Here is a 25,963-nt window from a genome sequence, read left to right on the forward strand (position 1 = left end):
TACAATATACTGTATATTAGTGTATAATTTTAACAAGCTTCACATATGTATACATCCATGAATGTATCACCATAATCAGTACCTGCATATCACCCCCAAAACTTTTTCATCCCTCACTCCCCTCCCTAATCATTCCCAAGCAACCATGGTTACTCTGTATTTTCCAGAGATTTATATATTTCAAAATTATACTCCATGTACTCATTTTAGTCTGCTTTCCTGCAGTTGGCATAATTATTTTGACCTTCACTCGTATGTACAATACATTCTGTTTTATTGCTGAGTGGGATCCCACTGTGTGGGCAGAACACAACTTATTTATACATTAACCTGTTCCAGCTGCTGCAGATATTATTGGATGTGGCTTTGTGTGGACATATGCTCTCATTCCTTTTGAGTCAAGAACCGCAAGGAATTGGTGAGGCTGTATGGTACATGTTTTTAAGAAACAAACAATTTTCCAAAGGCACTACATATGCCAGTGAATATGTAAAATTTATAGGGAAAATCAAGGGATATCGAGCAGCCAAAGCAGTTTTACATGTATGTAATGTTTTACATATTCAGTGGTAGTGGAGAGTTCTAGATCCACATTCTAGGTTTACATTCACACTTGGATATGGACCATATTTTTTACTTTTAGTTCTTCTAGTGGCATCTCTAGTTAAAATTTTCATTAGTCCTAATTTAGACCAGTAACATCAAGCATCTTTTAATGTTATTTTCAATCTGTTTATCTTCTTTGGTGTTGCAATCTGTTGAGGTAGGTTATTTGTCTTACTTCTGAATTGTACAAATTCTGTATATATTTTACATACAATTCCTTTTTGTGACACATGCTTTGCTATTATATTCTCCCAATCTGTGGTGTGCCTTTTCATTTGCATGAATTTTTCAAAAACAAACTTTTCATTTTGATGAAGTCCTATTTATTAAAGTTTCCTTGTTTATTTTTGTGCCAGTTTGTTGCAGTACTTAAAAAATCTTTTCTTAACTCAGAACCCTAAAATTTTCTGCTTTATCCATGAATTTTTATAGTTTCAGTCATTTTAGGTCTATAGTTATCTTTTTTTTTTTTTTCACATATAACGTCTTGTAGAGCCTGAAAAGTATTTTTCTTCCTATGACATCATTAGTTCAAAAGATTTTCCTTTGTTCACTGAATTTTTTTGGCAACTTTGATTAAAACCAATTGCCCCTATGTGTATGTTATATTTCTGCATAATCTATTCTCTTCCAATGATCTATATGACTATCTTTGCACCAATAACATAGTGTCTTGATCACTGTAGCCTGATAATTCCTCCAACACTGTCTTTCCTTTTAAAACTGCTATGGCTATTCCATATCCCTTGATTTTCCATATAAACTTTCCAATCTGTCAACTCCTATGAAAAAGCCAGCCAAAATTATAACTGTATTGCACTGATTCCATAAGCTGGGGACAACTGATATCCTAACAATACTTACTCAGCTGATTCATAAAGATAGTATATATCTCTACTTCTTTAATTTTTCCCAGTGATCTTCTGTAGTTTTCTGTATCTTTTATCTACTTTCCCTCTAATATTCCATCTTTTATGCTCTTCAGTCAGTTCAGTTGCTCAGTCGTGTCTGACTCTTTGTGACCCCATAAATCGCAGCACGCCAGGCCTCGCTGTCCATCACCAACTCCCAGAGTTCACTCAAACTCATGTCCATCGAGTCAGTGATGCCATCCAGCCATCTCATCTTCTGTTGTCCCCTTTTCCTCCTACCCTCAATCCCTCCCAGCATCAGAGTCTTTTCCAATGAGTCAACTCTTTGCATGAGGTGGCCAAAGTACTGGGTTTCAGCTTTAGCCATCAGTCCTTCCAAAGAACACCCAGGGCTGATCTCATTTAGAATGGACTGGTTGGATCTCCTTGCAGTCCAAGGGACTCTGAAGAGTCTTCTCCAACACCACAGTTCAAAAGCATCAATTCTTCGGCACTCAGCTTTCTTCACAGTCCAACTCTCACATCCATACATGACTACTGGAAAAACCATAGCCTTAAACAGACGGAACTTGGTTGGCAAAGTAATGTCTCTGCTTTTCAATATGTTATCTAGGATGGTCATAACTTTTCTTCCAGGAAGTAAGCATCTTTTACTTTCATGGCTGCAATCACCATCTGCAGTGATTTTGGGAGCGCCTAAAAGTAAAGTCTGACACTGTTTCTACTGATTCCCCATCTATTTCCCATGAAGTGATGGGACCAGATGCCATGATCTTTGTTTTCTGAATGTTGAGCTTTAAGCCAACTTTTTCACTCTCCTCTTTCACTTTCATCAAGAGGCTTTTTAGTTCCTCTTCACTTTCTGCCATAAGGGTGGTGTCATCTGCATATCTGAGGTTATTGATATTTCTTCCAGCAATCTTGATTCCAGCTTGTGCTTCCTCCAGCCCAGTGTTTCTCATGATGTACTCTGCATATAAGTTAAATAAGCAGGGTGACAATATACAGCCTTGACATACTCCTTTTCCTATTTGGAACCAGTCTGGCGTTCCATGTCCAGTTCTAACTGTTGCTTCCTGACCTGCATATAGGTTTCTCAAGAGGCAGGTCAGGTGGTCTGGTATTCCCATCTCTTTCAGAATTTTCCACAGTTTATTGTGATGCACACAGTCAAAACGCTTTGGCATAGTCAATAAAGCAGAAATAGATGTTTTTCTGGAACTCTCTTGCCTTTTTGATGATCCAGCGGATGTTGGCAATTTGATTTCTGGTTCCTCTGCCTTTTCTAAAACCAGCTTGAACATCTGGAAGTTCATTGTTCACAGATTGCTGGAGCCTGGCTAGGAGAATTTTGAGCATTATTTTACTAGTGTGAGATGAGTGCAACTGGACAGTAGTTCGAACATTCTTTGGCATTGCCTTTCTTACATAATCATTTTTTAATTTATATTTCCAATTGTGTGTTGCTGGTACTGAGAAATATAATTTACTTTTAAAATAATTTAGTTATTCATTTTTGGCTGTGCTGGGGCTCTGTTGCTGCATGGACTTTTCTCTAGTTGTGGCAAGCGGGGCTACTCTCCAGTTGCAGTGCACGGGTTCTAGGGCATGTAAGCTCAGTAGTTGAGGCACTGGGGCTTTGTTACTCTGCAGCATGTGGGATCCTCCCAGATCAGAGATTGAACCCATGTCTCCTGCATTGGCAGGCAGATTATTTACCACAGTGCCACCAGGGAAGCCTCTAAAATTGATTTTTGCATGTTTGCCTCATACCATGTAACACTGCTAGATGATTTGACCCCTTGATTCTAGCACCTGTATTTTGGCAGAGTACTTAGGATTTTCTAAATAGACAATCAGGCATATACACCAAAAGACAGCTTTGTTTCTTCCTTTCCAATTTGCCTGCTTATTTCTTTTTCTTGCCATATAGCACTGGTTGAGATCACTAATGTTTAATAAAAAAGTGGTGAGGCCTGACAACCTTGTTTGTCCCTGATCTTTGAAGAAAAGGATTGTCTTTCACCATTAAGTATTATAAATATTTGCAGGTTTCCCATAAATGAGCTCCATCAAGTTAAAAAGGTTTCTTTCTAAATCCTAGCTACTCAGAGAGATTTTGCCATAAATAGATACTAGCTTTTATCAGATCCTTTTTCTTCATCTACTGGGCTAGTCTTATGGATTTTCTTGTCTAAATTGTTACTATGATGAATTATATTCATTTCTGAATACTAAACCAATCTTTCAGTCCTGGACAAATCCCACTTTGTCAATGAGGTATTGTCCTTTACATATATTGCATCATTCAACTTGCCCCAATTCTGACAATTTTTCCTTCTATTATTCATAAGGAATATTGATCTGAGTTTTCTTTACTTGAAATATATATTTCTATTTTTGGTTTCAGTGTAATGTTGGTCTCACAGGGTAAATTTGCAAGTTTTATTTCTTCAATTTTCTGAGAAAACTTGTAGAGAATTGGTATTATTTCTTCCTTAAATGTGTGGTATAACTCACCAATAAACTTTATTGCTATTGATTTTATTTTTTGTGTATAAGTTTGAAACTAAAAAATTAATTTCTTTAATATAGAAATACACAGCTTATCTTTTCATCAGTTACATTCAATAGCCTTTGGTTTTCAAAATATTTGTCTGTTGTTTATAATATTTCACTATTCTCTTTTACTGTCTGCAGAATATGCAGTGATGTGCACCTCTTTCATTTATTTTGGTTATTTGTTTCTTCTCTCTTCTTGCTCAGTCTACCTAGAAGTTTATCAGTTTTACCAATATTCTTAAGAAGTAGCTTGTGATTCCATTAATTTTTCTCTGCTGTTTCCCTGATGTCTATTTCATAGATTAACGCTCTTATCTTTATTTCCTTTCTTCTGCTTTCAAATTACTGATCTTTTTTTCTAATTTTCTGACATAATCTAATGCCACTAATTTGAAACTCTATTTTCTAATAAGGCATTTAGTTCATATATTTTCCATTAACCACTGCTTTTAGCTACATCTATCTAATTTTGATACATCATTTTAATTTTTAGTCAGTTCAGAACACCCTGAAATTTCCATTTTGATTTGTTCATTGTTCCTGGGGTTATTTAGAACTGTAAATAATTTCCAAAGACTGTGGAGATTTTCCCGATATCTTTATGTTGTTGATTTCTATCTTAATTTCATTGCGGTTGGAAAACATAATCCGTATGCCTTGAATCCTAAAAATTTGCTAAAATTTGTAAACCCAGCTTCTGTTATACCTTCATGGCTAAAGACAAAAATTTCAGAATGCCTCTTTTTATTTTAAAATTCAAAACTCCCTCAGATATTTGCTCAATAATATATTTATGGTATTAACCCCAAATCATTTCCTTCTCATATGCTTCTCACTTCTGAGTAGAGAGAATATTGTTTATTTGACAACATTTTCCCCCTAAATCAAGGCTTTAAATAATATAACCTTATGATTAACAAGGTTATTAATTATATGGTGATTACCTCTAAATATTATAAGCTCATGCCTCTTTGTCAACATTTAATATATGCTTTCCCATCAGTTCATGGCTCTTTAAGCCAAGAGATTATGTGTGGGAATGGGGAAGGATGAGATGTTTACAGTGAAAATCTATCTTTAAATTTCTAATAATCTCCCAATTCTCCTAGACATTAAGATTACAAATAGCACAAACAAATATGGATGTATAAAATTAGTTTCAACCTCTAGAACCAATAAACAAGTCTATTCAAATGCAAATTGATTTCAAAGACTTCATTACATTCTATCAATCAACAGACATATAATGCTTGCTGTAATTTTAAATTGCTAATAAAAAAAATCCTGCTTAATAATGTATGCAAATACATCTCTATGATTTAATCGAAGTGAACCCTTAGTGTTCACTGCTACTCAGACTTTCCAGACTCAGTGTAGCAGTAAACACTAGATAAGTTTGCTATAAATTTATTATTAAATAATAAGTGACTAAGGTTACACTGACATCTTTTTGAAACCTGTGCCTTTTATCACTTCAATTGAATTAACTGTAACACTAATCAGTGGCTACCTCTAAATCTCATGTTAGCTTCAAAGTTGTCAAGTTACAGTATGTACTGCTGTCATCATGTGAAATTCAAGAAATATCTCATTTGTAGAACAATCTTTTATAAAACTGCATGGTATTCTTGTTGAGTGATTTTTCCCAATGGCAGTAAGTATTATTAAAATTATTTTAATTTCTTAAACTAAAGGGATACCTAGACATGCAGACCCTTTCATTAAGAGAAATTTCCTTATAAAGGTGTCAAAAGATTGGATTCATACATTTCTCTAGTATTCAGCTAAACATTCTCATGACCCCAAACTCTTGTACATAGTCATTGATATCACGATTGTTTTCAAGTAAGATTATAAAACGAAGTAAGTCTTATTCAATTATTTATAGAATAAAAGAAAGCTAAACTCTGTAAAGTACTAAAATCCAGGAACACAAAACAGGCTAAGATACATGTAGGGGAAAAAAAAGATACATATGAACATCTAACTGCCATTGGAGAAGGCAATGGCACCCCACTCCAGTACTCTTGCCTGGAAAATCCCATGGATGGAGGAGCCTGGTAGGCTGCAGTCCATGGGGTCGCTAACAGTCGGACACGACTGAGCGACTTCACTTTCAATTTTCACTTTCATGCATTGGAGAAGGAAATGGCACCCCACTCCAGTGTGCTTGCCTGGAGAATCCCAGGGACGGGGGAGCCTGGTGGGCTGCCATCTATGGGGTTGCACAGAGTTGGACACAACTGAAGCGACTTAGCAGCAGCAGCAGCAACTGCAAGTAATAATTCTAAATAATCATGTAAATTATAAATATACTTTAAGCAAAACATCAAAAGAAAGAACTAATCAAATCGTTAACAGAGGGAGGCAATAGTCCAAAAAGTAAAAACTGTAATGACTGAAAGGGGTTTGCTTAATATCTCCGGAAGTATAAGTAGTTAGTCAGGTGATCTTAGTTTCCTTCTGAAAATGGTTTTCAGTTAGTCTGACACTTTATGGCTAAAGATTACAGCCCAAAAAGCTGGTTAAAAATCACATTATATTCTCTTCAGCTTCACATTTATAATGTTTGCAGGAAAAATTGTTTTCAAAATGATAGACTAAAAAGAAAATATAATAATGTATCATTAAAACAAACAAAAGATCACACAAAGTTCAACACTTTACTGAAACCTAAAACTTCTCACTTCTTTGTCTTTGTCTTTATGGCTACTTTATGATAAGATCATTAAGTCTTACAGTCAAGCATATCATCTCCATAATTAATCTTTTTCATTAAGTATGAATTTCTGAATGTGAATCAGTCCTATCTTTTGAAAAGCTAGCAATAGATGACACTTGGTGCTATTGAGAGAGTTAATTCTTAGGTAGGTTGATAAGGAGTCTGGGCTCTCAAGGAGGCAACAGGGACAAAATGGTTTTTTCCACATTGCTTGGTTTTAGTAACTTTCTTTACACAATAAAACAATTTATCTTACTCAACAGTATGTTTTTTCCTTAAGCTCTGTACTACCAATTATATAACAATGTATCTTGCTCAAGGATATGTTTCCTCTTTTTAACAAGAACCTTCTGACTAATTTGCTACATGTTTTGTGGGAATGGGTCTGGTAAAACCTTTCTTTTGTTACTTCTAATCTTGTTAATTTAAGATGTTTGTTGTGGGAGTGAATCTGGTAAAAGTATATAAGGCCTGGATAAGACTAGCAAGTGAGGCACTCTCTGTCCCCCTTCTGATGTCTATGTCAGAAGCATTCTCTGTCCTTTTTCACTGTAAAAAATCTTCTGCCACACAAAAGCTCTGAGTGATCAAGCTTGGTCCCCAGTCCCAAACCTAAATCTTCTTCAGGACAACTTTAACTGTAAGCTACCACTATGTACCAGGTACTTCTAAGCCCTTTCTATTTTGTCATCTAATTCTCACAGAAACTCTATAAAACAATTGCTGTCATTATTTTCGATTTTCAGATAAGAAAGTGAAAGAAAGTGAAGTCGCTCAGTCGTGTCTGACTCTTTGCGACCCCATGGATTGCAGCCTAAGAGGTTCCTCTGTTCATGGGATTTTCCAGGCGAGAATACTGGAGTGGGTTGCCATTTCCTTCTCCAGGAGACCTTCCCGACTTGGGGATCAAACCTGGGTCTCCCACATTGCAGACAGACGCTTTATCATCTGAGCAGTAACTAGATCAAGTAACTAGCTCTAGGTCCAGAACCTGGGAATGTGGCTCTGACCTCTATGCTCTCTGTCACGTTACACTGCTTACCAATATTCGAAATTGTGGATTCACACTGCAAAAACAGGGCAAAGCTAACCTTTTAAAGAGTTCATCTACAGAGATAAATGAAAAATGTTTGATTTCCACACAGTTTCTGAGGAGGAAATACCCTGAATTATAAATGGTAGCCTATTACTCTGACATTCTAAAAAGAAGAAAAAAGCAATTACTAAAATGAAATAAAAAAATTAGCCTATTACTGACACACACGTGTAGAAAAATTCATATCTACAATATACTGACCAAGAATCAAATCTGAAGCAGTGTCAAATTTGAATGTCAACCTGTTACTGTTGTAGTTGAGATTAACAGGCTGACATTCAAGTTTGACACTGCTTCAGATTTGATTTCACAAATATCCCCAAAGCAAATTTTCCCCCATGGCTCAGTGGGTAAGAATCCACCTTTAATGCGAGAGACACAGGAGATGTGGGTTGCATCCCTGGGTTGGGACGATCCTTTAGAATAGGAAATGGCAACCGACTCCTGGAAAATTCTACGGACAGAGGAGCCGGGCAGGCTGCGGTCCACGGAGTTGCAAAGGGTCGGGAACGACTAGGCACATGGCATGGCACCAAAAGCAAACACCAAAGAGTACACTCGACTTAAAAATCTTTCATAATTTTACCTTTTGGTTTCGGGGTAAATCTTGAACATTTGATGGAGGCTTGTAATTCAGAACTAATCTTCTGAATTCCAAAAGATTGAATAATGACTGAAAAAGAACAACAATTTAAGATAACCAAAGGGAAAATTCTATTAACAGAACTATAAAAATATGACTAGTCTGAGAGATTCATTTTATATACAGAATATTTCCCACCAGCACAAGAAGGCCTATTTTCTCCCTGAGAAAAAGTTACACTTCTTTTATTTTGACATATTCTTGATCATTAACAATATTTATTGTACTGCAAAGCAGAAAATCACACTTGGACAACTCAAAAAATATAATATGTATTATTAAATGTTTTCTATGTGCCTAAGCAGTTTCCTCAAAATTAAATGTATACAAATGCAAACTCAAGAACTTTTTGAACATGTTATATACAATATGAGTCTTTTAGAGGTATCAATTCTACAAAAATACAGTACGAATAAATCTATAGGCCAGATGCTAGGTTATAGAGACTCAAAGAAATTATCTATTATCACTAATGGTCAAGGAGACATAGCTTAGGAAGGAAACAATATTTAATTAAAACAACAGCAATGTCACCCAAAAATACAGTAATACTGATCACATAGAGTATAATGATAGCATATGGAAAGATGCTCATGGAAAAGTTTCCTGGAGCTACCCTTTTAAACTATAGCTTGCAATCCATTAATCTCAATAAACATTAACTCTAAAAATAAAGTGTAATGGAAAATATCAGAACATGTCATAAAGAGTAAATATACCAGAATATTATTTTTAAAATTTTCATTGGTGAAATTCTCATACCTAGGTATGTGTAAAGTGTTTTACAATGTAAAATGTATTCCTTTCTGTGAGTCATAGTTTATGAAGTTCGAAAATCTTTGTACAGGAGGCGATGATGCATTAAAATCTTAGTAAAAGATGGGCTAGCCAACTTGCTAGGAAATAAACATAGCATAAACCAATAAGAAAACAAAAAATTGTTTAGTACTGGATGTTGGGAAAACCGGTCCACTATAAATAGAGTCAGATACAGATATATATAGATGCAAATCAAAGACCTGTATATGAAAGGTAAAACCATAAAACTGATAATTGTGACCTGAAGTATTTCTTTAGTAAACAATATGAACATATTCATTTACTCATTCTTTTAACAAATATTTATGGAGCACCCACTACATGCCAGATACAAGGAAGACCGGCAACAGAGAATAAAACATACCAAGTCATCTCCACCTTTAATACTACCTTGTGATTGCAAGTTAAAACAATGAGAGTAGATGTTATAAACTAGAAAGAATGTAATACAATAATAGACCAAAAATCAGAAACTTAAGAAGCATTTAAAAGCCAAAGGAAGAAGAGGTATAAAACAAAGTATGAATAGTAATAGAAGCGGCGAGTCTGAGGGCACAGGAGAAACAGGAGTAGAGAAAGCTGTCAAACATAGCTGTGCATCAGAGTAACAGCAGAGCTTCAAAAAGTTTATGTCCAGAATTTCTCAACAAAGATATAAAGTACCAGACATTCTGAAGTACATCAATTAATCACTGGCAAATTCATGAACGAGAAGATTAGTAAAGGTTGGAGGTTGCCACATCCAAAGAAGGTAAGGGCAGGAAAATAATCTTTATATTTAGCAGCTGGGAAGTCGCCTTTCCAATAAAATGGTAGGATAGCAGCAATGAGTCCTAAAGAAATGGGATAAAAGTAGAGGTTAAAGTATGGACTGTTCTTACAAGAGGTTTATATAGGAAAAAGAATGACAAAATCTAGAGAAGCTCAATCCACTTCTATGCTCTGAGCTCCCACTGAAAATTATTTTTTTCTTCTTTTTGAACACCCTTTAGATTTCCCCTGGCGTGGGTCTTCTGGTAACAAATTATTTCAGGCTCTGCTAAGCTCAAAATTGTGGGGGTTTTCAAGACTTTCACTAGTTATGTAATTTGAGATGGCCAGTTATCTTTTCCCAGCACGTTAAAGATAGCCTTTCTGTTGAGAAGCCAACTGTCAGTGTTATTTTTGCTCCTTTATTGAAGCAATATATCTTTTTCCAATTGGCTACTTTTAGGGTTTTCTCGGTCTTGAGTTTTTTTCTATTTTACTATGATGTGCTTTTGTGCAGTATTTTTTATGTTCATACTACTTGGTTCCTGTTGCCTCCCGAATCTGTGGCTTGATTTCTTTCACCAGGTTCAGAGTATTCTTCATCATCTTTCACCAAGTTCAGAGTATTCTTTGTCATCTCTTCTACTGTTTTTAACCTATTTCCTTTTTAGTTTCCCTCCAGAACCACAAATAAATTGTGTTAGTACAGTTTATTCCATGTCCAAAATATCTCTTCTATGCTCTCATCTGTATTTCGTGGCTTTAGTGTGAAAACGTTCCTCAGACAAACTGTCTAGTTGACTAATTCTCTGGTCATGCTGTGTATCCTTCAGTTGGGTTTAATATGCTGCAAAATTCATCCACTGATATCCTAACAATTTATGATATTTTTCAGCTCTAAAATTTCTTTTTTTATAGTTTTTAGTTTTCTATCAAAAATTCTCAACTATGCTTCTACTTCCTTAAGTATATTAGTAGTTATATAACAAACCATTCAATTTTAAGTTGTCCCTACATAGTTATGTTTCTAATTATCCATTATTTTCTCTTAATTTGGGAACATGTCTTATTTTCTGATATGACCAATTATGAATGATTGAGTGCTAGACATTGCATGTAAAAAACTGGAGAAAGTTCAAAGTATAAGATATCTTCCACCAAAATTTACATTTCCTTCTGGCAGGCAGCAGGACTAAAACATTTGTAATCCTATATTACCTTGATCCAATCAATTATGAGATGATCTTAAGCTGGGATTCACAAGTTATAAAGCCTGGCCTCTTCTCAATTCTCAGTTAATACCTTTAGAATTCAACTGAAAATCTCAGGTGTTTCCCAGGCTTTCAACCTTGTGTGAAATTTTGCTTAGCTTCCAGCCAATCAGCGGCCACTTTTGAAATTGCCTCAAAGATCAGTTCAGTTCAGTCGCTCAGTCATGTTGGACTCTTTCAGACTCCATGGACTGCAGCATGCCAGGCTCCCCTGTCCATCACCAACTCACGGAGTTTACTCAAACTCATGTTCATAAAGTTGGTGTTGCCATGCAACCATCTTATTCTCTGTTGTCCCCTTCTCCTTCCACCTTCCATCTTTCCCAGCATCAGAGTCCTTTTCCAATGAGTCATTTCTTCACATGAGGTGGTCAAAGTACTGGAGTTTCAGCTTTAGCAGCAGTCCTTCCAATGTATTCAGGACTGATTTCCTTTAGGATGGACTGGTTGGATCTCCTTGCAGTCCAAGGGACCCTCAAGAGTCTTCTCTAACACCACAGTCCAAAAGCATCAATTCTTTGGTGCTCAGATTTCTTTATAGTCCAACTCTCACATCCACACATGACTACTGGAAAACCCATAGCTTTGACTAGAAGGGCCTTTGTTGGCAAAGTAATATTTCTGCTTTTTAATATGCTGTCTACATTGGTCATAGTTTTTCTTTTTTTTTAATTTAACTTTATTTTATTATTTTTTTTTAAGTTTATTTTTACTTTATTTTACTTTACAATACTGTATTGGTTTTGTCATACATTGACATGGATCTGCCATGGGTGTATATGAGCTCCCAATCTTTTCTTCCAAGGAGTGTGTGTCTTTTAATTTCATGGCTGCAGTCACCATCTGCAGTGATTTTGGAGCCCCCAAAAATAAACTCTCTCACTGTTTCCATTGTTTCCCCATCTATTTGCCATGAAGTGACGGGACCAGATGCCATGAGCTTAGTTTTCTGAATGTTGAGCTTTACGCCAACTTTTTCACTCTCCTCTTTCACTTTCATCAAGAGGCTCTTCAGTTCTACTTTGCTTTCTGCCATAAGTATGGTGTCATCTGCATATCAATGGTTATTGATATTTCTCCCAGCAATCTTGATTCCAGCTTGTGCTTCATCCAGTCCAACAATTCTCATGATGCACTCTGCATATAAGTTAAGTAAGCAGGGGGACAATATATATATAGCCTTGATGTACTCCTTTTCTGATTTGGAACCAGTCTATTGTTCCATGTCCAGTTCTAACTGTTGCTTCTTGACTTGCATACAGATTTCTAAGGAGGCAGGTCAGGTGATCTGGTATTCCCATCTCTAAGAATTTTCCACAGTTTGTTGTGAACCACATAGTCAAAGGCTTTGGTGTAGTAGTCAATAAAGCAGAAGTAGATGTTTTCTCAAAGATAAAACAGCCCAAAATGTGAAGCTTACTCTCTGAATATCCTGTTCTCTCAAAGTGTAGCCTCAAAATTCCTCAATGCTTTAGGGCTTATGATGCCTTCAAAACGATGGTTTCATTTTTGGTTTTAGACTCCAGCAATATATGACCAAGTAGATGGCTGAAAAGAACTGAATATGCTATTACCCAAAGCAGAATTTATGACCATGTATTATCACAACAAATAACAAGAACTCATTTTAAGTCCCAATCTATACTCTTGATAGGGCATAGTCGTATTGGTCAACATATTTCTTCAAAAGGGATAGGAAAGTCACTACTTTCTTCAAAAGTACATATTTCTTCAAAACACATATTTCTTCAAAAACAATACATATTTCTTCAAAAGGGGTGGGAATCGTCACTACTGTCTCAATTACATTTGTGAGTCATACACATTGAAAACAAGTATCCTTTTATTGAGCTCAAAGCCAATATATGAATTATGAAATCTGTGAAGAATCTGGCTAAACTCGTGGAGGGTGAGAGTTTAAACACATAATTTATGGAAAACAAAAAAAGGGATGACAAGGAGCAGAAGGAGATATAAACTTTCTATGATGAAAGAGACTATGGGAAACCAACATAAATTCTCCTTGGTGGATTATTAATATTTAAAAATGAAATAGTAACAGATGAGTTTCAAAGTGTGAGAAAAACAGAGTGGCCTGATTAAAAGATGAAAGTTTGTATACAGAGCAAGTAAATCCCTATGGCCTTCCCAGACGGAGAGGCATCAGACAACTACTCTCTTCTTCTGTGGAATATAGGAAAATCTAGACTTCGGATATAACTGAACTTAACTGACTCGGGATCATAAACCTTATCATCCAACCCACAACTCTTCTGAGGATGAAAAAGGGCTCTACAATGAATTAATAAGTGCTGACGCATCTACAATAGGAATAAACTGGGACTGTACCAGGCAAATCGAGAAGCAGAAGCACCTTACTTCTGAGCACCTCAGAGGATTCCAGATGAAATGGTGCTAAGGGTCATGAGAACTCATGAATTACTTGAACTTAACACCCCAAACTAGAGAAAGGAATAGAGAAGAAAAAGCAGTCCTAATCAGTACCATCTACATAAAAGTTGCTTTTGAACAGGATGAAAATAATCCTGACTAGTTAAGTGGTTGATACCCAATCTAAAGACAGTCAGGCTAATATTGTTAGCATCCAAAAGATTATGTAAGCCACTCTCTGCACAATTTCTTTTTGCTAACAATCTCTTCCTGATATTCTGTGCCTCTTCCAAAATACTCAGGTCTCAGTACCTAAAGGAACAAGTATAACAAAGCTGTACCTTCTGTAGCTTACCCCCCATTACCTACTCTGAAATTAGAGGTTTATAATTCCTGTAAACTATAATCAGTAGAAATATTTTTAAAGAAGAGAATTCCCAATTGTTTCACACTAGTCTTGCCAACTAAGTAAATTCCATCCCGGAGAAAATTTTTGTAACTGAAACTTTACAGTGCATTTATGTCACAATTTGAACAAGTTCCAACTTGCTTTAAAAAAAAATTTTTAAAACTCCCAACACTAATACAGATTTCCTACCCAAAGTTCCTTTCATAAGTGAAAAGTTCCATTTATTATGATAAACATATTTTAGATGTCTGTTGCATTAAGTAAATGTCAAGGAACAAAAAAATAAAATATTTCAATTACCAGAAGCAAAAATTAAAAGCTACTTAAAATGGTTTCCCTTTGGGCAACCCTGGTGGCTCAGAGGTTAAAGCATCTGCCTGAAATGTGGGAGACCCAGGTTCGATCCCCAGGTTGGGAAGATCCTCTGGAGAAGGAAATGGCAACCCACGCCAGTACTCTTGCCTGGAGAATCCCATGGAGGGAGGAGCCTGGTAGGCTACAGTTCATGGGATTGCAAAGAGTCAGACACGACTGAGTGACTTCACTTTACTTTACTTCAAAATGGTTTAAGAGATTTTAAAGTCACATTCAAAAACAAAACAAAGTCATCACTAGACAAACTTTTTTTTCCCATCCACAATTTCCTAAACTGAAGCTTACTGTTTTTCTACATTCCCAAAAGACAATATCCTATTACTTCACTAGAAGCCAAAATTTTCAAGGTTATCTGTTATTTCTTCTAGATGTTTAAAGCACCTATTCTAACTAACAAATACTGATTGTCTGTGAGCACTTTCTTACTTCTTACAGTTTTCTTAAGAGAAGCTAATGAGCCTCGTTTACTGGGCATAATAGTGTAAAGGTAACATCCAAATACTGGCAGCAAAACATACTCATAAGCACTCAGATCACAGCCTTAAAATTGTGTTTCACATTTTAAAGTGACAACTAAATTATGAAATTTAAACAATGAAATGCAAAAGAACTTACTAGTGGTGCAAGTATTAAGATAGTAAATAAAATTTGAGATATTGCTAGCATGTAAGTGGATAATTAATGCACACTCAAGACCAAAAGCAAAAGTATTATTACAAATTCATGTTAATTCCAAATATTCCTTAATATTTTAATAGCCTGGAAAACAAATAACATATTGTTATTAATTGGTGTGTACCATAGTTGAATAAAAAGTGAAGCACGAAACTAGAAAACCAAAGAAAATCAAATTGTATAATACTATTTGCCAGAAGCAAAAAGACAGAAAAGAGCTGGAAATTATAACACTGAAGTAGAAAAAAAAAAATCACCTAGAGAACACAATTAATAACCTTTAGAATAGAAAAATTTAATAACCTTTTAGTTGCTTTAATATCATATGAAAGTTAATACTGTATTCAGGTTGGAAACGGACAAAATGAAGAGGTATTTTGAATGTAAAAGAATGTAAATTAGAAAACATCTACTGATTTAAAAAGACTCATCAGAAACACTAAATGAGCTACAGTTCAGCTATGTTAGGAAATTAAGCACAAATATTAATTTTCCTAAAGAGTAATTAAAATTAAGAGCATATTATTACTCATAGACTGTTTTACTTAAGGAGACTGTTTAAGGTTTCACAATTTGAAAAATAACATTACCAATGTCTGAGAATACTAAAGAATTATGACAACAGTCATATCACGTAAGAGTTAAAAAAAATAGTCCAAATTAAGAAGATGGTTTTCTATGCATACAAATATTTTTAATTTTAGAATAAGAAGCTCAATAAATAATTCCAAGTTAGAAAGAAAATGTTATTCTTAATTTATTTTTATTCTTTCATTTTCACATATGTATTGAGAATTGTCAATCTATTTCCTCCTGAAATAAAATGTCTTTTATAAAAAAAGTACTTAAATGACTATAATTATTGAATGACAGTTTCTATTATATATAAATAAATCTGATCTGACTCATACACACACAAAAAAACCCACCAATCTTGGTTTCATATCTTTGTTATGAAGTGAAGTGTTAGTCACTCAGTCATGTCTGACCCTTTGTGACACCATGGACTGTAGCACACCAGGCTCCTCTATTCGAGGAATTTTCCAGGCATGAACACTCGAGTGGGTAGCCATTCCCTTCTCCAGGGGATCTTCCCAACCCAGGGATCAAACCTAGGTCTCTTGCACTGCAGGCAGATTTTTTTGTTTTTTTTTGTTTGTTTGTTTTTACCACCGTCTGAGCCACCAGGGAAGCCCCATCTTGGTTATATCCTTTCCTAAATTTGCAGGGATTTATATACAAAAATATTTTCTTTTCACTCTGACAACAATTCCCAACAACAGAGAAGGAGGAGAAATTAATTCTGAATAAGGCATTGGCAGTGTTTTATCGGGAAAAGTCCATACTGGGAATGAAGAACAAAGTGGAGTGAGGAATACTGCAATCGCCAAAATACGTTAGTAGAAAGGCATATTAAAACCTTGTTTGCAGTGTGTGTGTCTGTGTATGTATGTGTATATATAACAACTAAAAAGAAACACAACTCGAACCCACTTTTCACTGCTGCCAGGCCCACTAGATAAGATCTGCATAAAGATTCTTACCTGAATAACAGCACTAAACCAGCAAGTATTGCCAACATTCTTTAGTCCAACAGGAGCTTTGTCCTGCCTTTTTCTATCGTAAGGGTTTCGAGAATCTCTCCAAACTTCAGTAGGTGTCCTCTTCAAACATTCTTTATTTTCTGCTATGCTGGCCTCAAGAACTCTTAAATGATGGGTAGAAAATGATGGTGAAAAAATACAGCATTAATTTAGCACTGTATGGTAGAAAACAGCATACTATAAACTAAGGATTTTGATAAATTAAGGTCTAGACAATGCATTTGGAAAAGGAATACTTAACACTAAATTTACTCAAGTGGAGGTTAGTTTTCTAGAACATAGCATAGTTCTAGTTGTCAAGAACATAGCAGCAGCAGTGCTAACAGATCAAAACACAGGCAGCAGTTTTTCCTCAGAAAACAAATTGTAATCACAAAAAGATAGCATTACATAATAGGAACTATATGTATTAAGTTATATTTCAACAAATTAGAGGCTTAGCATCAGGAATATAGGACCTAGATAAGTTTTCTGAGAAGTCATTGTATTGAAGTACATATTTACAATATACATAATGATTAGTTTTTATAAGAATTTCTTTGAATCATCAAGAAAATTAAAAACTGAAAAACACTGCACTTTCATCCCTCTGATCATTAATTTCCTTTTCTATTAAAAAAAAATTTAAGGTAAATTCTAGGGTTCCTTTCAGTTCTACAGATCCATATTCTACAACAGCTACTGAAAAATAAAGGGAGAAAATATTTATGTGTTGACTTCATTCCCCAATAGTTTGCCTAGAGAAAAATCTACTGCAATAAATACCTACATATCAGAATCATAAAAGATAAACCTCTTCAAAATAAGTACATCCACAGAATATCTAAAACATATTTAAACACGGCTAACAGTAATGCTACTCTGCTTAATGGTGTTTACCTTGCTCTTAAGCAAGAAAATGCTGAAAAACCCTAATCCCTACGTATAAACTAATTATGCATTTTGCCTACTCAAGACATGTGTTACTTACTATTCCAAATTATCATGAATAACAGCCAAATATCTTAACTCATTTTATGTTCATTACAAAAATCTTAGTATGAGTTTTTTCAACTTTTTGGCTTCTTGAAAAAAATCTCATTCATGCTACACTATTTTTATCCTAAAGATTTTGCTCTATTATATCAATGCCAAACTAATACAGCTATCATCCTTAATTATGGAGGAGAAGCAGAATATTTTTCATCTCTAACTTTGTAATATGACCTTAGATACAGTGCATTAGATTCCAAATAAGTATTACTTAAAATAACTTATATGAATATAGGATAGAGTTATTCTTTGGGAATCAATTAAATCACATACTGGGGGCAGGGGGCAGAAAACATGATACACTAAAATGTAAAGGTCAAAGTAAACTCACATATTTAAAAATAAACAGTTTACACTTTTAAGAGTGATCTAACATTAGCAGCAGTACTCTGCCCAACTATCAATTCTCACAAGGAACCTCAGTCCCTAGAGGCTTTTTCTCTTAAATTATTTAACAATAAACAGTGCTGGAACTACTTGGAAGGTATTTAGTTAGATGATTCGGGACTTAAGAATATCAGCATTTATCTGGAAGATCCCACTCTAATCAAAAAACAAGTTCTCAAGAACATAAAAGGGAAGTAAGTCAAAGAGCCAACTTGAGAGACTTCCTGCTGTTCCTTGCACAATTTAGCATGACACAGGAAAAATCAACTGTACAAATTAAATTTGTACAAGGCAACCACTTCGAAAGAGAGGAGTTAACACATAGTATACAAAAGGTAAATACAACATCAATACCTGTTTTATATACAAAAGGTATGCTGCAGCTGCTGCTAAGTCGCTTCAGTCCTGTCCAACTCTGCGCGACCCCAGAGACAGCAGCCCACCAGGCTCCCCCATCCCTGGGATTCTCCAAGCAAGAACACTGGAGTGAGTTGCCATTTCCTTCTCCAATGCATGAAAGTGAAAAGTGAAAATGAAGTCGCTCAGTCATGTCCGACTCAGCGACCCCATGGGCTACAGCCTACCAAGCTCCTCCGTCCATGGGATTTCCCAGGCAAGAGTACTGGAGTGGGGTGCCATTGCCTTCTCCGATAAAAAAAAAGGTATATTTAATCATTACTGACTTTTATAAGTGGGAGCAATTTTCATTTGAAAAGTCTGTTCCTTTTATTACATATGTATATCTAGAAGTAAAAATTAATGAATATTATTTCTACACTGGTAATCCGAAACGAACAAACTAAAACAAGCAATGGGTTCTGGGAAAAGTAGCAAATATATTACAAACAGGAAAGAATTAGTGCCAGTGGTCTTTATTCAGTACAATTCAGTTCAGTCGCTCAGTCGTTTCCGACTCTTTGCAACCCCATGAATCGCAGCGCGCCAGGCCTCCGTGTCCATCACCAACTCCCAGAGTTCATTCAAACTCATATCCATCAAGTCGGTGATGCCATCCAGCCATCTCATCCTCTGTCGTCCCCTTCTCCTCCTGCCCCCAATCCCTCCCAGCATCAGGGTCTTTTCCAATGAGTCAACTCTTCATATGAGGTGGCCAAAGAACTGGAGTTTCAGCTTTAGCATCAGTCCTTGCAATGAAAACCCAAGACTGCTCTCCTTTAGGATGGACTGGTTGGATCTCCTTGCAGTCCAAGGGACTCTCAAGAGTCTTCTACAACACCACAGTTCAAAAGCATCAACTCTTTGGTGCTCATCTTTCTTCACAGTCCAACTCTCACAGCCATACATGACCACAGGAAAAACCATAGCCTTGACTAGACAGACCTTTGTTGGCAAAGTAATGTCTCTGCTTTTTAATATGCTATCTAGGTTGGTCATAACTTTTCTTCCAAGGAGTAAGCGTCTTTTAATTTCATGGCTGCAATCACCATCTGCAGTGATTTTGGAGCCCAAAAAAATAAAGTCTGACACTGTTTCCACTGTTTCCCCATCTATTTCCCATGAAGAGATGGGACCAGCTGAATGTTGAGCTTTAAGCCAACTTTTTCACTCTCCTCTTTCAGGGTCATCAAGAGGCTTTTTAGTTCCTCTTCTCTTTCTGCCATAAGGGTGGTGTCATCTGCATACCCGAGGTTTTGATATTTCTCCCGGCAATCCTGATTCCAGCTGGTGCTTCTTCCAGCCCACCGTTTCTCATGATGTACTCTGCATAGAAGTTAAATAAGCAGGGTGACAATATACAGCCTTGACATACTCCTTTTCCTATTTGGAACTAGTCTGTTGTTTCATGTCCAGTTCTAACTGTTGCTTCCTGGCCTGCATTATAGTTTTCTTAAGAGGCAGGTCAGGTGGTCTGGTATTCCCATCTCTCTCAGAATTTTCCACAGTTTATTGTGATCTACACAGTCAAAGGCTTTGCATAGTCAATAAAGCAGAAATAGATGTTTTTCTGGAACTCTCTTGCTTTTTCCATGATCCAGCAGATGTTGGCAATTTGATCTCTGGTTCTTCTGCCTTTTCTAAAACCAGCTTAGACATCTGGAAGTTCATGGTTCATGTATTGTTGAAGCTTGGCTTGAAGAATTTTGAGCATTACTTTACTAGCGTGTGAGATGAGTGCAATTGTGCAGTAGTTTGAGCATTCTTTGGCATTGCCTTTCTTTGGGATTGGAATGAAAACTGACCTTTTCCAGTCCTGTGGCCACTACTGAGTTTTCCAAATTTGTTGGAATATTGAGTGCAGCACTTTCACAGCATCATCTTTCAGGATTTGAAATAGCTCAACTAGTTGGTGCAAAAGTAACTGTGGTTTCAAACCCTAAATTTTAAATCATTATAACTAGGTTCAAACACCCCTATGTTAAATCAAAATAGGAGCCATTACAATTAACATATTTTTGCCAATGAGAAATGTTTGTTTATTCCTATAGTATAAAAATCTGTGCTTTGGGATTCAACAAACTCTTGGAAAGCATTTTCCAGCTCCTGCTGGTTGTAGAAGTGTTTTCCCTGCAAAAAGATGTTGCGATGCTTGAAGAAGTGGTAGTTGGTTGGCGAGAGGTCAGGCGAATATGGCAGAAGAGGCAAAACTTAATGGCCCAATTTGTTCAACTTCTGAAGTTATGTGATGTGTTGTCAGGCTTTGCTCTGGAGAATTGGGTCTTTTCTGTTGACCAATGCGGGCTACAGCTGTTAGAGTTTTCAGTGCATCGCATCAATTTGCTGAGCATATTTCTTAGATGTAATGGTTTCCCTGGGTTCAGAAAGCTATAGTGGATCAGAGGGCAGCAGATCACCAAAAGTGACCATGACTCTTGTACAAGTTTGGCTTTGGGAAGCGATTTGGAGCTCCTTCTGTCTAACCACAGAGCTGGTCAACGCAGGCTGTCGTGTAAAACCCGCTTTTCATCACATGTCACAGTCCAATGGAGAAATGGTTCATTGTTGTTGCATAGAATAAGAGAAGACAACACTTCAAAATGGCAATTTTTTGATTTGTGGTCAGTCCATGAGGCGTCCTGGTGGCTCAGATGGTAAAGCATCCGCCTGCAATATGGGAGACCCGGGTTCGATCCCTGGGTTGGGAAGATCTCCTGGAGAAAGAAATGGCAACCCACCGCAGTATTCCTGCCTGGTGAATCCCAGGGACGGTAGGCTACAGTCCATGGGGTCGCAAAGAGTCGGACACGACTGAGCGACTTCACTTCATGAAGCGCCCACTTATCAAACTTCTTCACCTTTCCAATTTGCTTCAAATGCCACATAATCACAGAATTGTCAACACTCAGTTCATGGGCAACTTCTCGTGCATTTTTAAGAGGATCAGCTTCGATGATGGCTCTCAGTTGGTCACTGTCAACTTCTGATGGTCAGCAACTGAGCTCCTCATCTTCAAGGCTCTTGTCTCAAAGTTTTGCAAAACTTCTTGAACCACCACTGAACTGTACATTTCTTTAGCAGTTCCTGGCCTATATGCATTGCTGATATTATGAGTTGTCTTTGCTGCTTTACTACCCATTTTGAACTCAAACAAGAAAATTGCTCAAATTTGTTTTTTTTTTCTAACATCATTTCCATATCTAAAATATATATAAACAGCAAGTAATAAGTCATTAGCCAAAAAGAAATAAAGAAATGTGCATTTTAATGACATGTAACTACATTTAAGAATGTATTCCCATATCAAGTAGCAAAGTTCAACAATGCAAAACCACAATTACTTTTGCACCAACCTAATATAAAAGACAGAAGAGGCATCTAGCAACTGACTAGCACTGGTGGGCAGGTATAATAACCACTAAAAAAAAAAAAAAAAAGAGGATTCTACAGTATATTCCAAAAGCATAAGCTAGTCGAAAGTCAAGGAGAACTACGCTCATTCATAAATCTCCTAGGTGGATGATCCTCTACCACCGTATCTTTTTAAACTTCTATTTATAATAAAATACTAACTTAAAACTCTAGTTATAATAAAATAAAATAGAAATAACCCTTTTTAATGCCAACACATCAGATCACTTGTATCATAATGACCAGGCAACAGGTCACATAGACATTAGTTATGGAAAACTTCAGAAGAATTGATTTCTACAAAATACACCCAATCTACAAAAATTAAAATCTATACATAAGTCACATGAAGTTAGTAACAAAATGAGACTCGGCCTCAAGACAACATTGAGTAAAACTAGGTCTCTTGCTCCCCATACCTGTCAACAACCCATTCCAAATCTACAATTCAGACTGCTCTGAGGTAACAATATTCTTCTCATTCCAGATCTAGCTAAGATTACTAAAAACTAGAAGGTATTATTTTTAAATGTTTCAATATAGTTAATTCAGTCACCCTTCTGTTCAGTCCCCTCCCACCAAGAAAATACATCTCTCAATTTTCATGGTGGGAAATGCATGGCCTCAAATGTATTTCTAGGACCGAGCAGCTACCTGAACTTTTTGTTACAAGCTAGTACTCTTGCCTGGAAAATCCCATGGACGGAGGAGCCTGGTAGGCTGCAGTCCATGGGGTCGCTAGGAGTTGGACACGACTGAGCGACTTCACTTTCACTTTACACTTTCATGCATTGGAGAAGAAAGTGGCAACTCACTCCAGTATACTTGCCTGGAGAATTCCAGGAATGGGGGAGCCTGGTGGGCTACCATCTATGGGGTCGCACAGAGTCGGACACAACTGAAGCGACTTAGCAGCAACAGCAGGAGGAGGAAAGAAAGTCAAGAATATAACTGAAATTACCATCACCCAAGCATTCCCATGGATCTTTTTTTCTACAAAGGAAAAACTGGATACAAACTGTAATAACTGAATAGAGCTCAAAATATATATGTTTCCTGCTTCTCAAAGTGACCTAAGATGTAAAAAATTTTTTAAGTATACGTGCATGTGCAAGTCGCTCAGTCGTGTCCGAATCTCTGTGACCCCAGGGACTACACAGGCCATGGAATTCTCCAGGCCAGAATACTGGATTGGGTAGCCTTTCCCTTCTCTACGGGATCTTCCCTACACAGGGATCAAACTCAGGTCTCCAGCATTGCAGGCTGATTCTTTACCAGCTGAGGCATAATATATATAACTGAATTTAGTCATACGGTAAAGATCATCATACATTATAATAAAAATATGAGTTTTAAACATATAGACTTATAATTCTCCGTATGTGTGTGTTAAGTCGTTCAGTCACATCCAACTCTTTGTAACCCTATGGACTGTAGACCACCAGGCTCCTCTGTCCACGGGATTCTCCAGGCAAGAATACTGGAAGGGGTTGCCATTTCCTCTTCAAGGGGAGTAGACTATTGAGAATCCCTTGGATAGCAAGGAGATCAAACCAGTCAATACTAAAGGAAATCAATTCTGAATATTCACCGGAAAGACTGATGCTGAAGCTGAATCTCCAATACTTTGGCCACCTGATACGAAAAGCCAACTCAGTGGAGAAGACCCTGATGCTGGGAAAGACTGAAGGTAAGAGCAGAAAGGGAAGGCAGAGGATGAGATGGCTGGATGGCATCATCAACTCAATGAACATGAGTTTGAGCAGACTCTGGGAGATGGTGAAGGACAGGGAAGCCTGGTGTGCTGCAGTCCCTTGGATCACAAAGAGTCAGACATGACTGAGCAACTGAACAACAAGCACCACCACCTCCAGCGGATCTTCCAGACCCAGGGATGGAATTCATGTCTCTTGTGTCTCCAGCATTAGCAGGTGGGTTCTTTACCACTAGTGCTACCTGGGAAGCCCTATAATATTCCCTAACCATGCGCTAATATGGTAGAATTATGGTACCGTGGATGAAAGAATGCCATGACTTTGTGATCTCCTTAATTTAGAACTTACAACATGTTCAGTTTTGTAATCACTAGAGACTTACAACATGCTCCAGTAGGTTTCCTCCTTATAAACACATTTATTACACTGCACAAAATTCTGAACCAACCAGTCTCTCCTATCAGCACCAGAGGATAGAAACAGGGATTTGTTTCATCCCTAGAGCATACTTGGTTAAAAAAAAATGGAGTTAAACAAGTGTTTCAAATATAAGTTGGATATCAGATGTTGCTATATCTTTGTTATTATTATTATTATTGTCATTTGGCAAAAGCCCAACCTCTAACCCAAATATGAGCCCTCCAGTCCCAAGTTCTTGTCCTTTTTGATAGTGCAGTTCTGGCACTATGACTATAAATTTTATATAAACCAAGTCCTCATAAGGGTCCTTCCATAAACCAAGTCCTCATAAGGGTCCTTCCTGGCCTCACCAAAGTAAAGCCAGTGATTCTACCTAGACTTTAAAGAGAGAGTGAGAGAGAGAATAAAAAACAACACTGCAAATCTCAGAGCTCAGAAATAGCTTATAACAAAATGCAGCATACGGAGAAAGGCAACCCCCAAAACCCACCCCAACTAGAATCACCTTTCCTTCCCAACACTAGTCATGATCATGACATTCAACAATAGAAAAAGATGACAAAACATTTTTGCTCTTTTCCTTCCACACACTATATTGAAGGAATCTTTAAAGCACTTACTTATAGTAAATGTTCCCATTCCTAGTACTGATTTTGAGGGCTTTTGTGTGTGTGTGTGTATTTTTATTTAAAGCACTATAGAAAACATTCCACTTTGATCATTCAAATCCATTTTAAGCAAGCAACATACTGGAAAATTTGCATGTCACTTCAGCTATACACATCAACTAGAAAAAAAAAAAGAAAGAAGGTGGAAGGGAGGGATAGAGGGTGGAAGAATCATCTACATTTCCTTTAAAAAAAAAACTTGGTATTTTGACTGGGATCACACTAAATACATAAGTCAATTTAAGGAGAACTAACCAGTTTTGCAATCTTAAATCTTTCAATTTGTAAAATACAATATATTTCCAATAATTTCCATATTCATTAATATGTCTCAGTGTTATTTAATAATTTTCTTCTTAGAAGTTCTTACACATTTCTTTTTTACTCCTGGTCTTTAATAGTTTTATGTGTTATAAATGGTAGCTTTAAATTTTTTTCTCCTTATCATTCTTTATTATACATAAAAATATCACTTTTTGTATATTAGCAATTAACATAGCTAAATACATTTTTCCTGGTAAAAGTATTTTATTGAGAGGCGATTTGTATATAAGATACACAAAACTTAAATGTACAGTCCAGTGAACTTTTTTCAATGAACACATCTATGTAACCACCACCCAGACCAAGATATAGAAAATTTCTATCATTCCCCAAAATTCTCTTGTGCCCTTTTTCCAACAGTGTCCTCTAGTTCTCAGATAATCAGCATTGTGACCACTTCTACCACCATAAATTAGTTATGCCTGTCCTTAAATATCACGTAAATGGATTCATAGAGCCATTACTCTTTGCATCATCTCTTTCACTCAAAATCTTGCTTTGGGGATTCCTCCACATTTTTTAAAAGAATCTGGAAAATGTTTTCCATTACATTGCTTTGTATTCCACTGTGTGAATGTACCAACACTGTTAACTATTCTGCTCTTACAAATATTTGGTTGTTTACAGTTTTTAGTTATGATTAGTAAAGGCACTGTATACTCCTTTCTCAAGGGTCTAGACCTAGGAGTGGAAACACAGACTATGCTAAGTCCAAGCATAGTATATATGTTGAAATACACTAGAAATTTTCAGTTTTCCAAAGTGGTTATACCATTATACATTCTTATCAACAATATATGACACTTTCCAATTGC

At 36.4% G+C, this 25,963-nt stretch overlaps 1 protein-coding gene across 20 annotated transcripts in view; it reads right to left on the minus strand.

Annotated features, from left to right (window-relative positions):
• The window catches only part of USP25 (ubiquitin specific peptidase 25), a 161,664-nt gene that overhangs the window by 83,890 nt on the left and 51,811 nt on the right, over nt 1–25,963 (minus strand). For 19 of the 20 annotated variants that reach the window (XM_069550539.1, XM_069550435.1, XM_069550518.1 and 16 more), the window contains 2 exons: nt 16,736–16,898; nt 8,445–8,531 (listed from right to left, as the gene is read on the minus strand). In XM_069550539.1, the coding sequence (XP_069406640.1) occupies nt 8,445–8,531; nt 16,736–16,898 (250 nt within the window). Of the gene's footprint in view, nt 1–8,444; nt 8,532–16,735; nt 16,899–18,568; nt 20,334–25,963 lie in introns of those variants that run through there. The other variant, XM_069550589.1, reaches the window with a different exon arrangement.

This window comes from Ovis canadensis, chromosome 1, assembly GCF_042477335.2.
Source record: "Ovis canadensis isolate MfBH-ARS-UI-01 breed Bighorn chromosome 1, ARS-UI_OviCan_v2, whole genome shotgun sequence".
Classification (NCBI taxonomy): domain Eukaryota; kingdom Metazoa; phylum Chordata; class Mammalia; order Artiodactyla; family Bovidae; genus Ovis; species Ovis canadensis.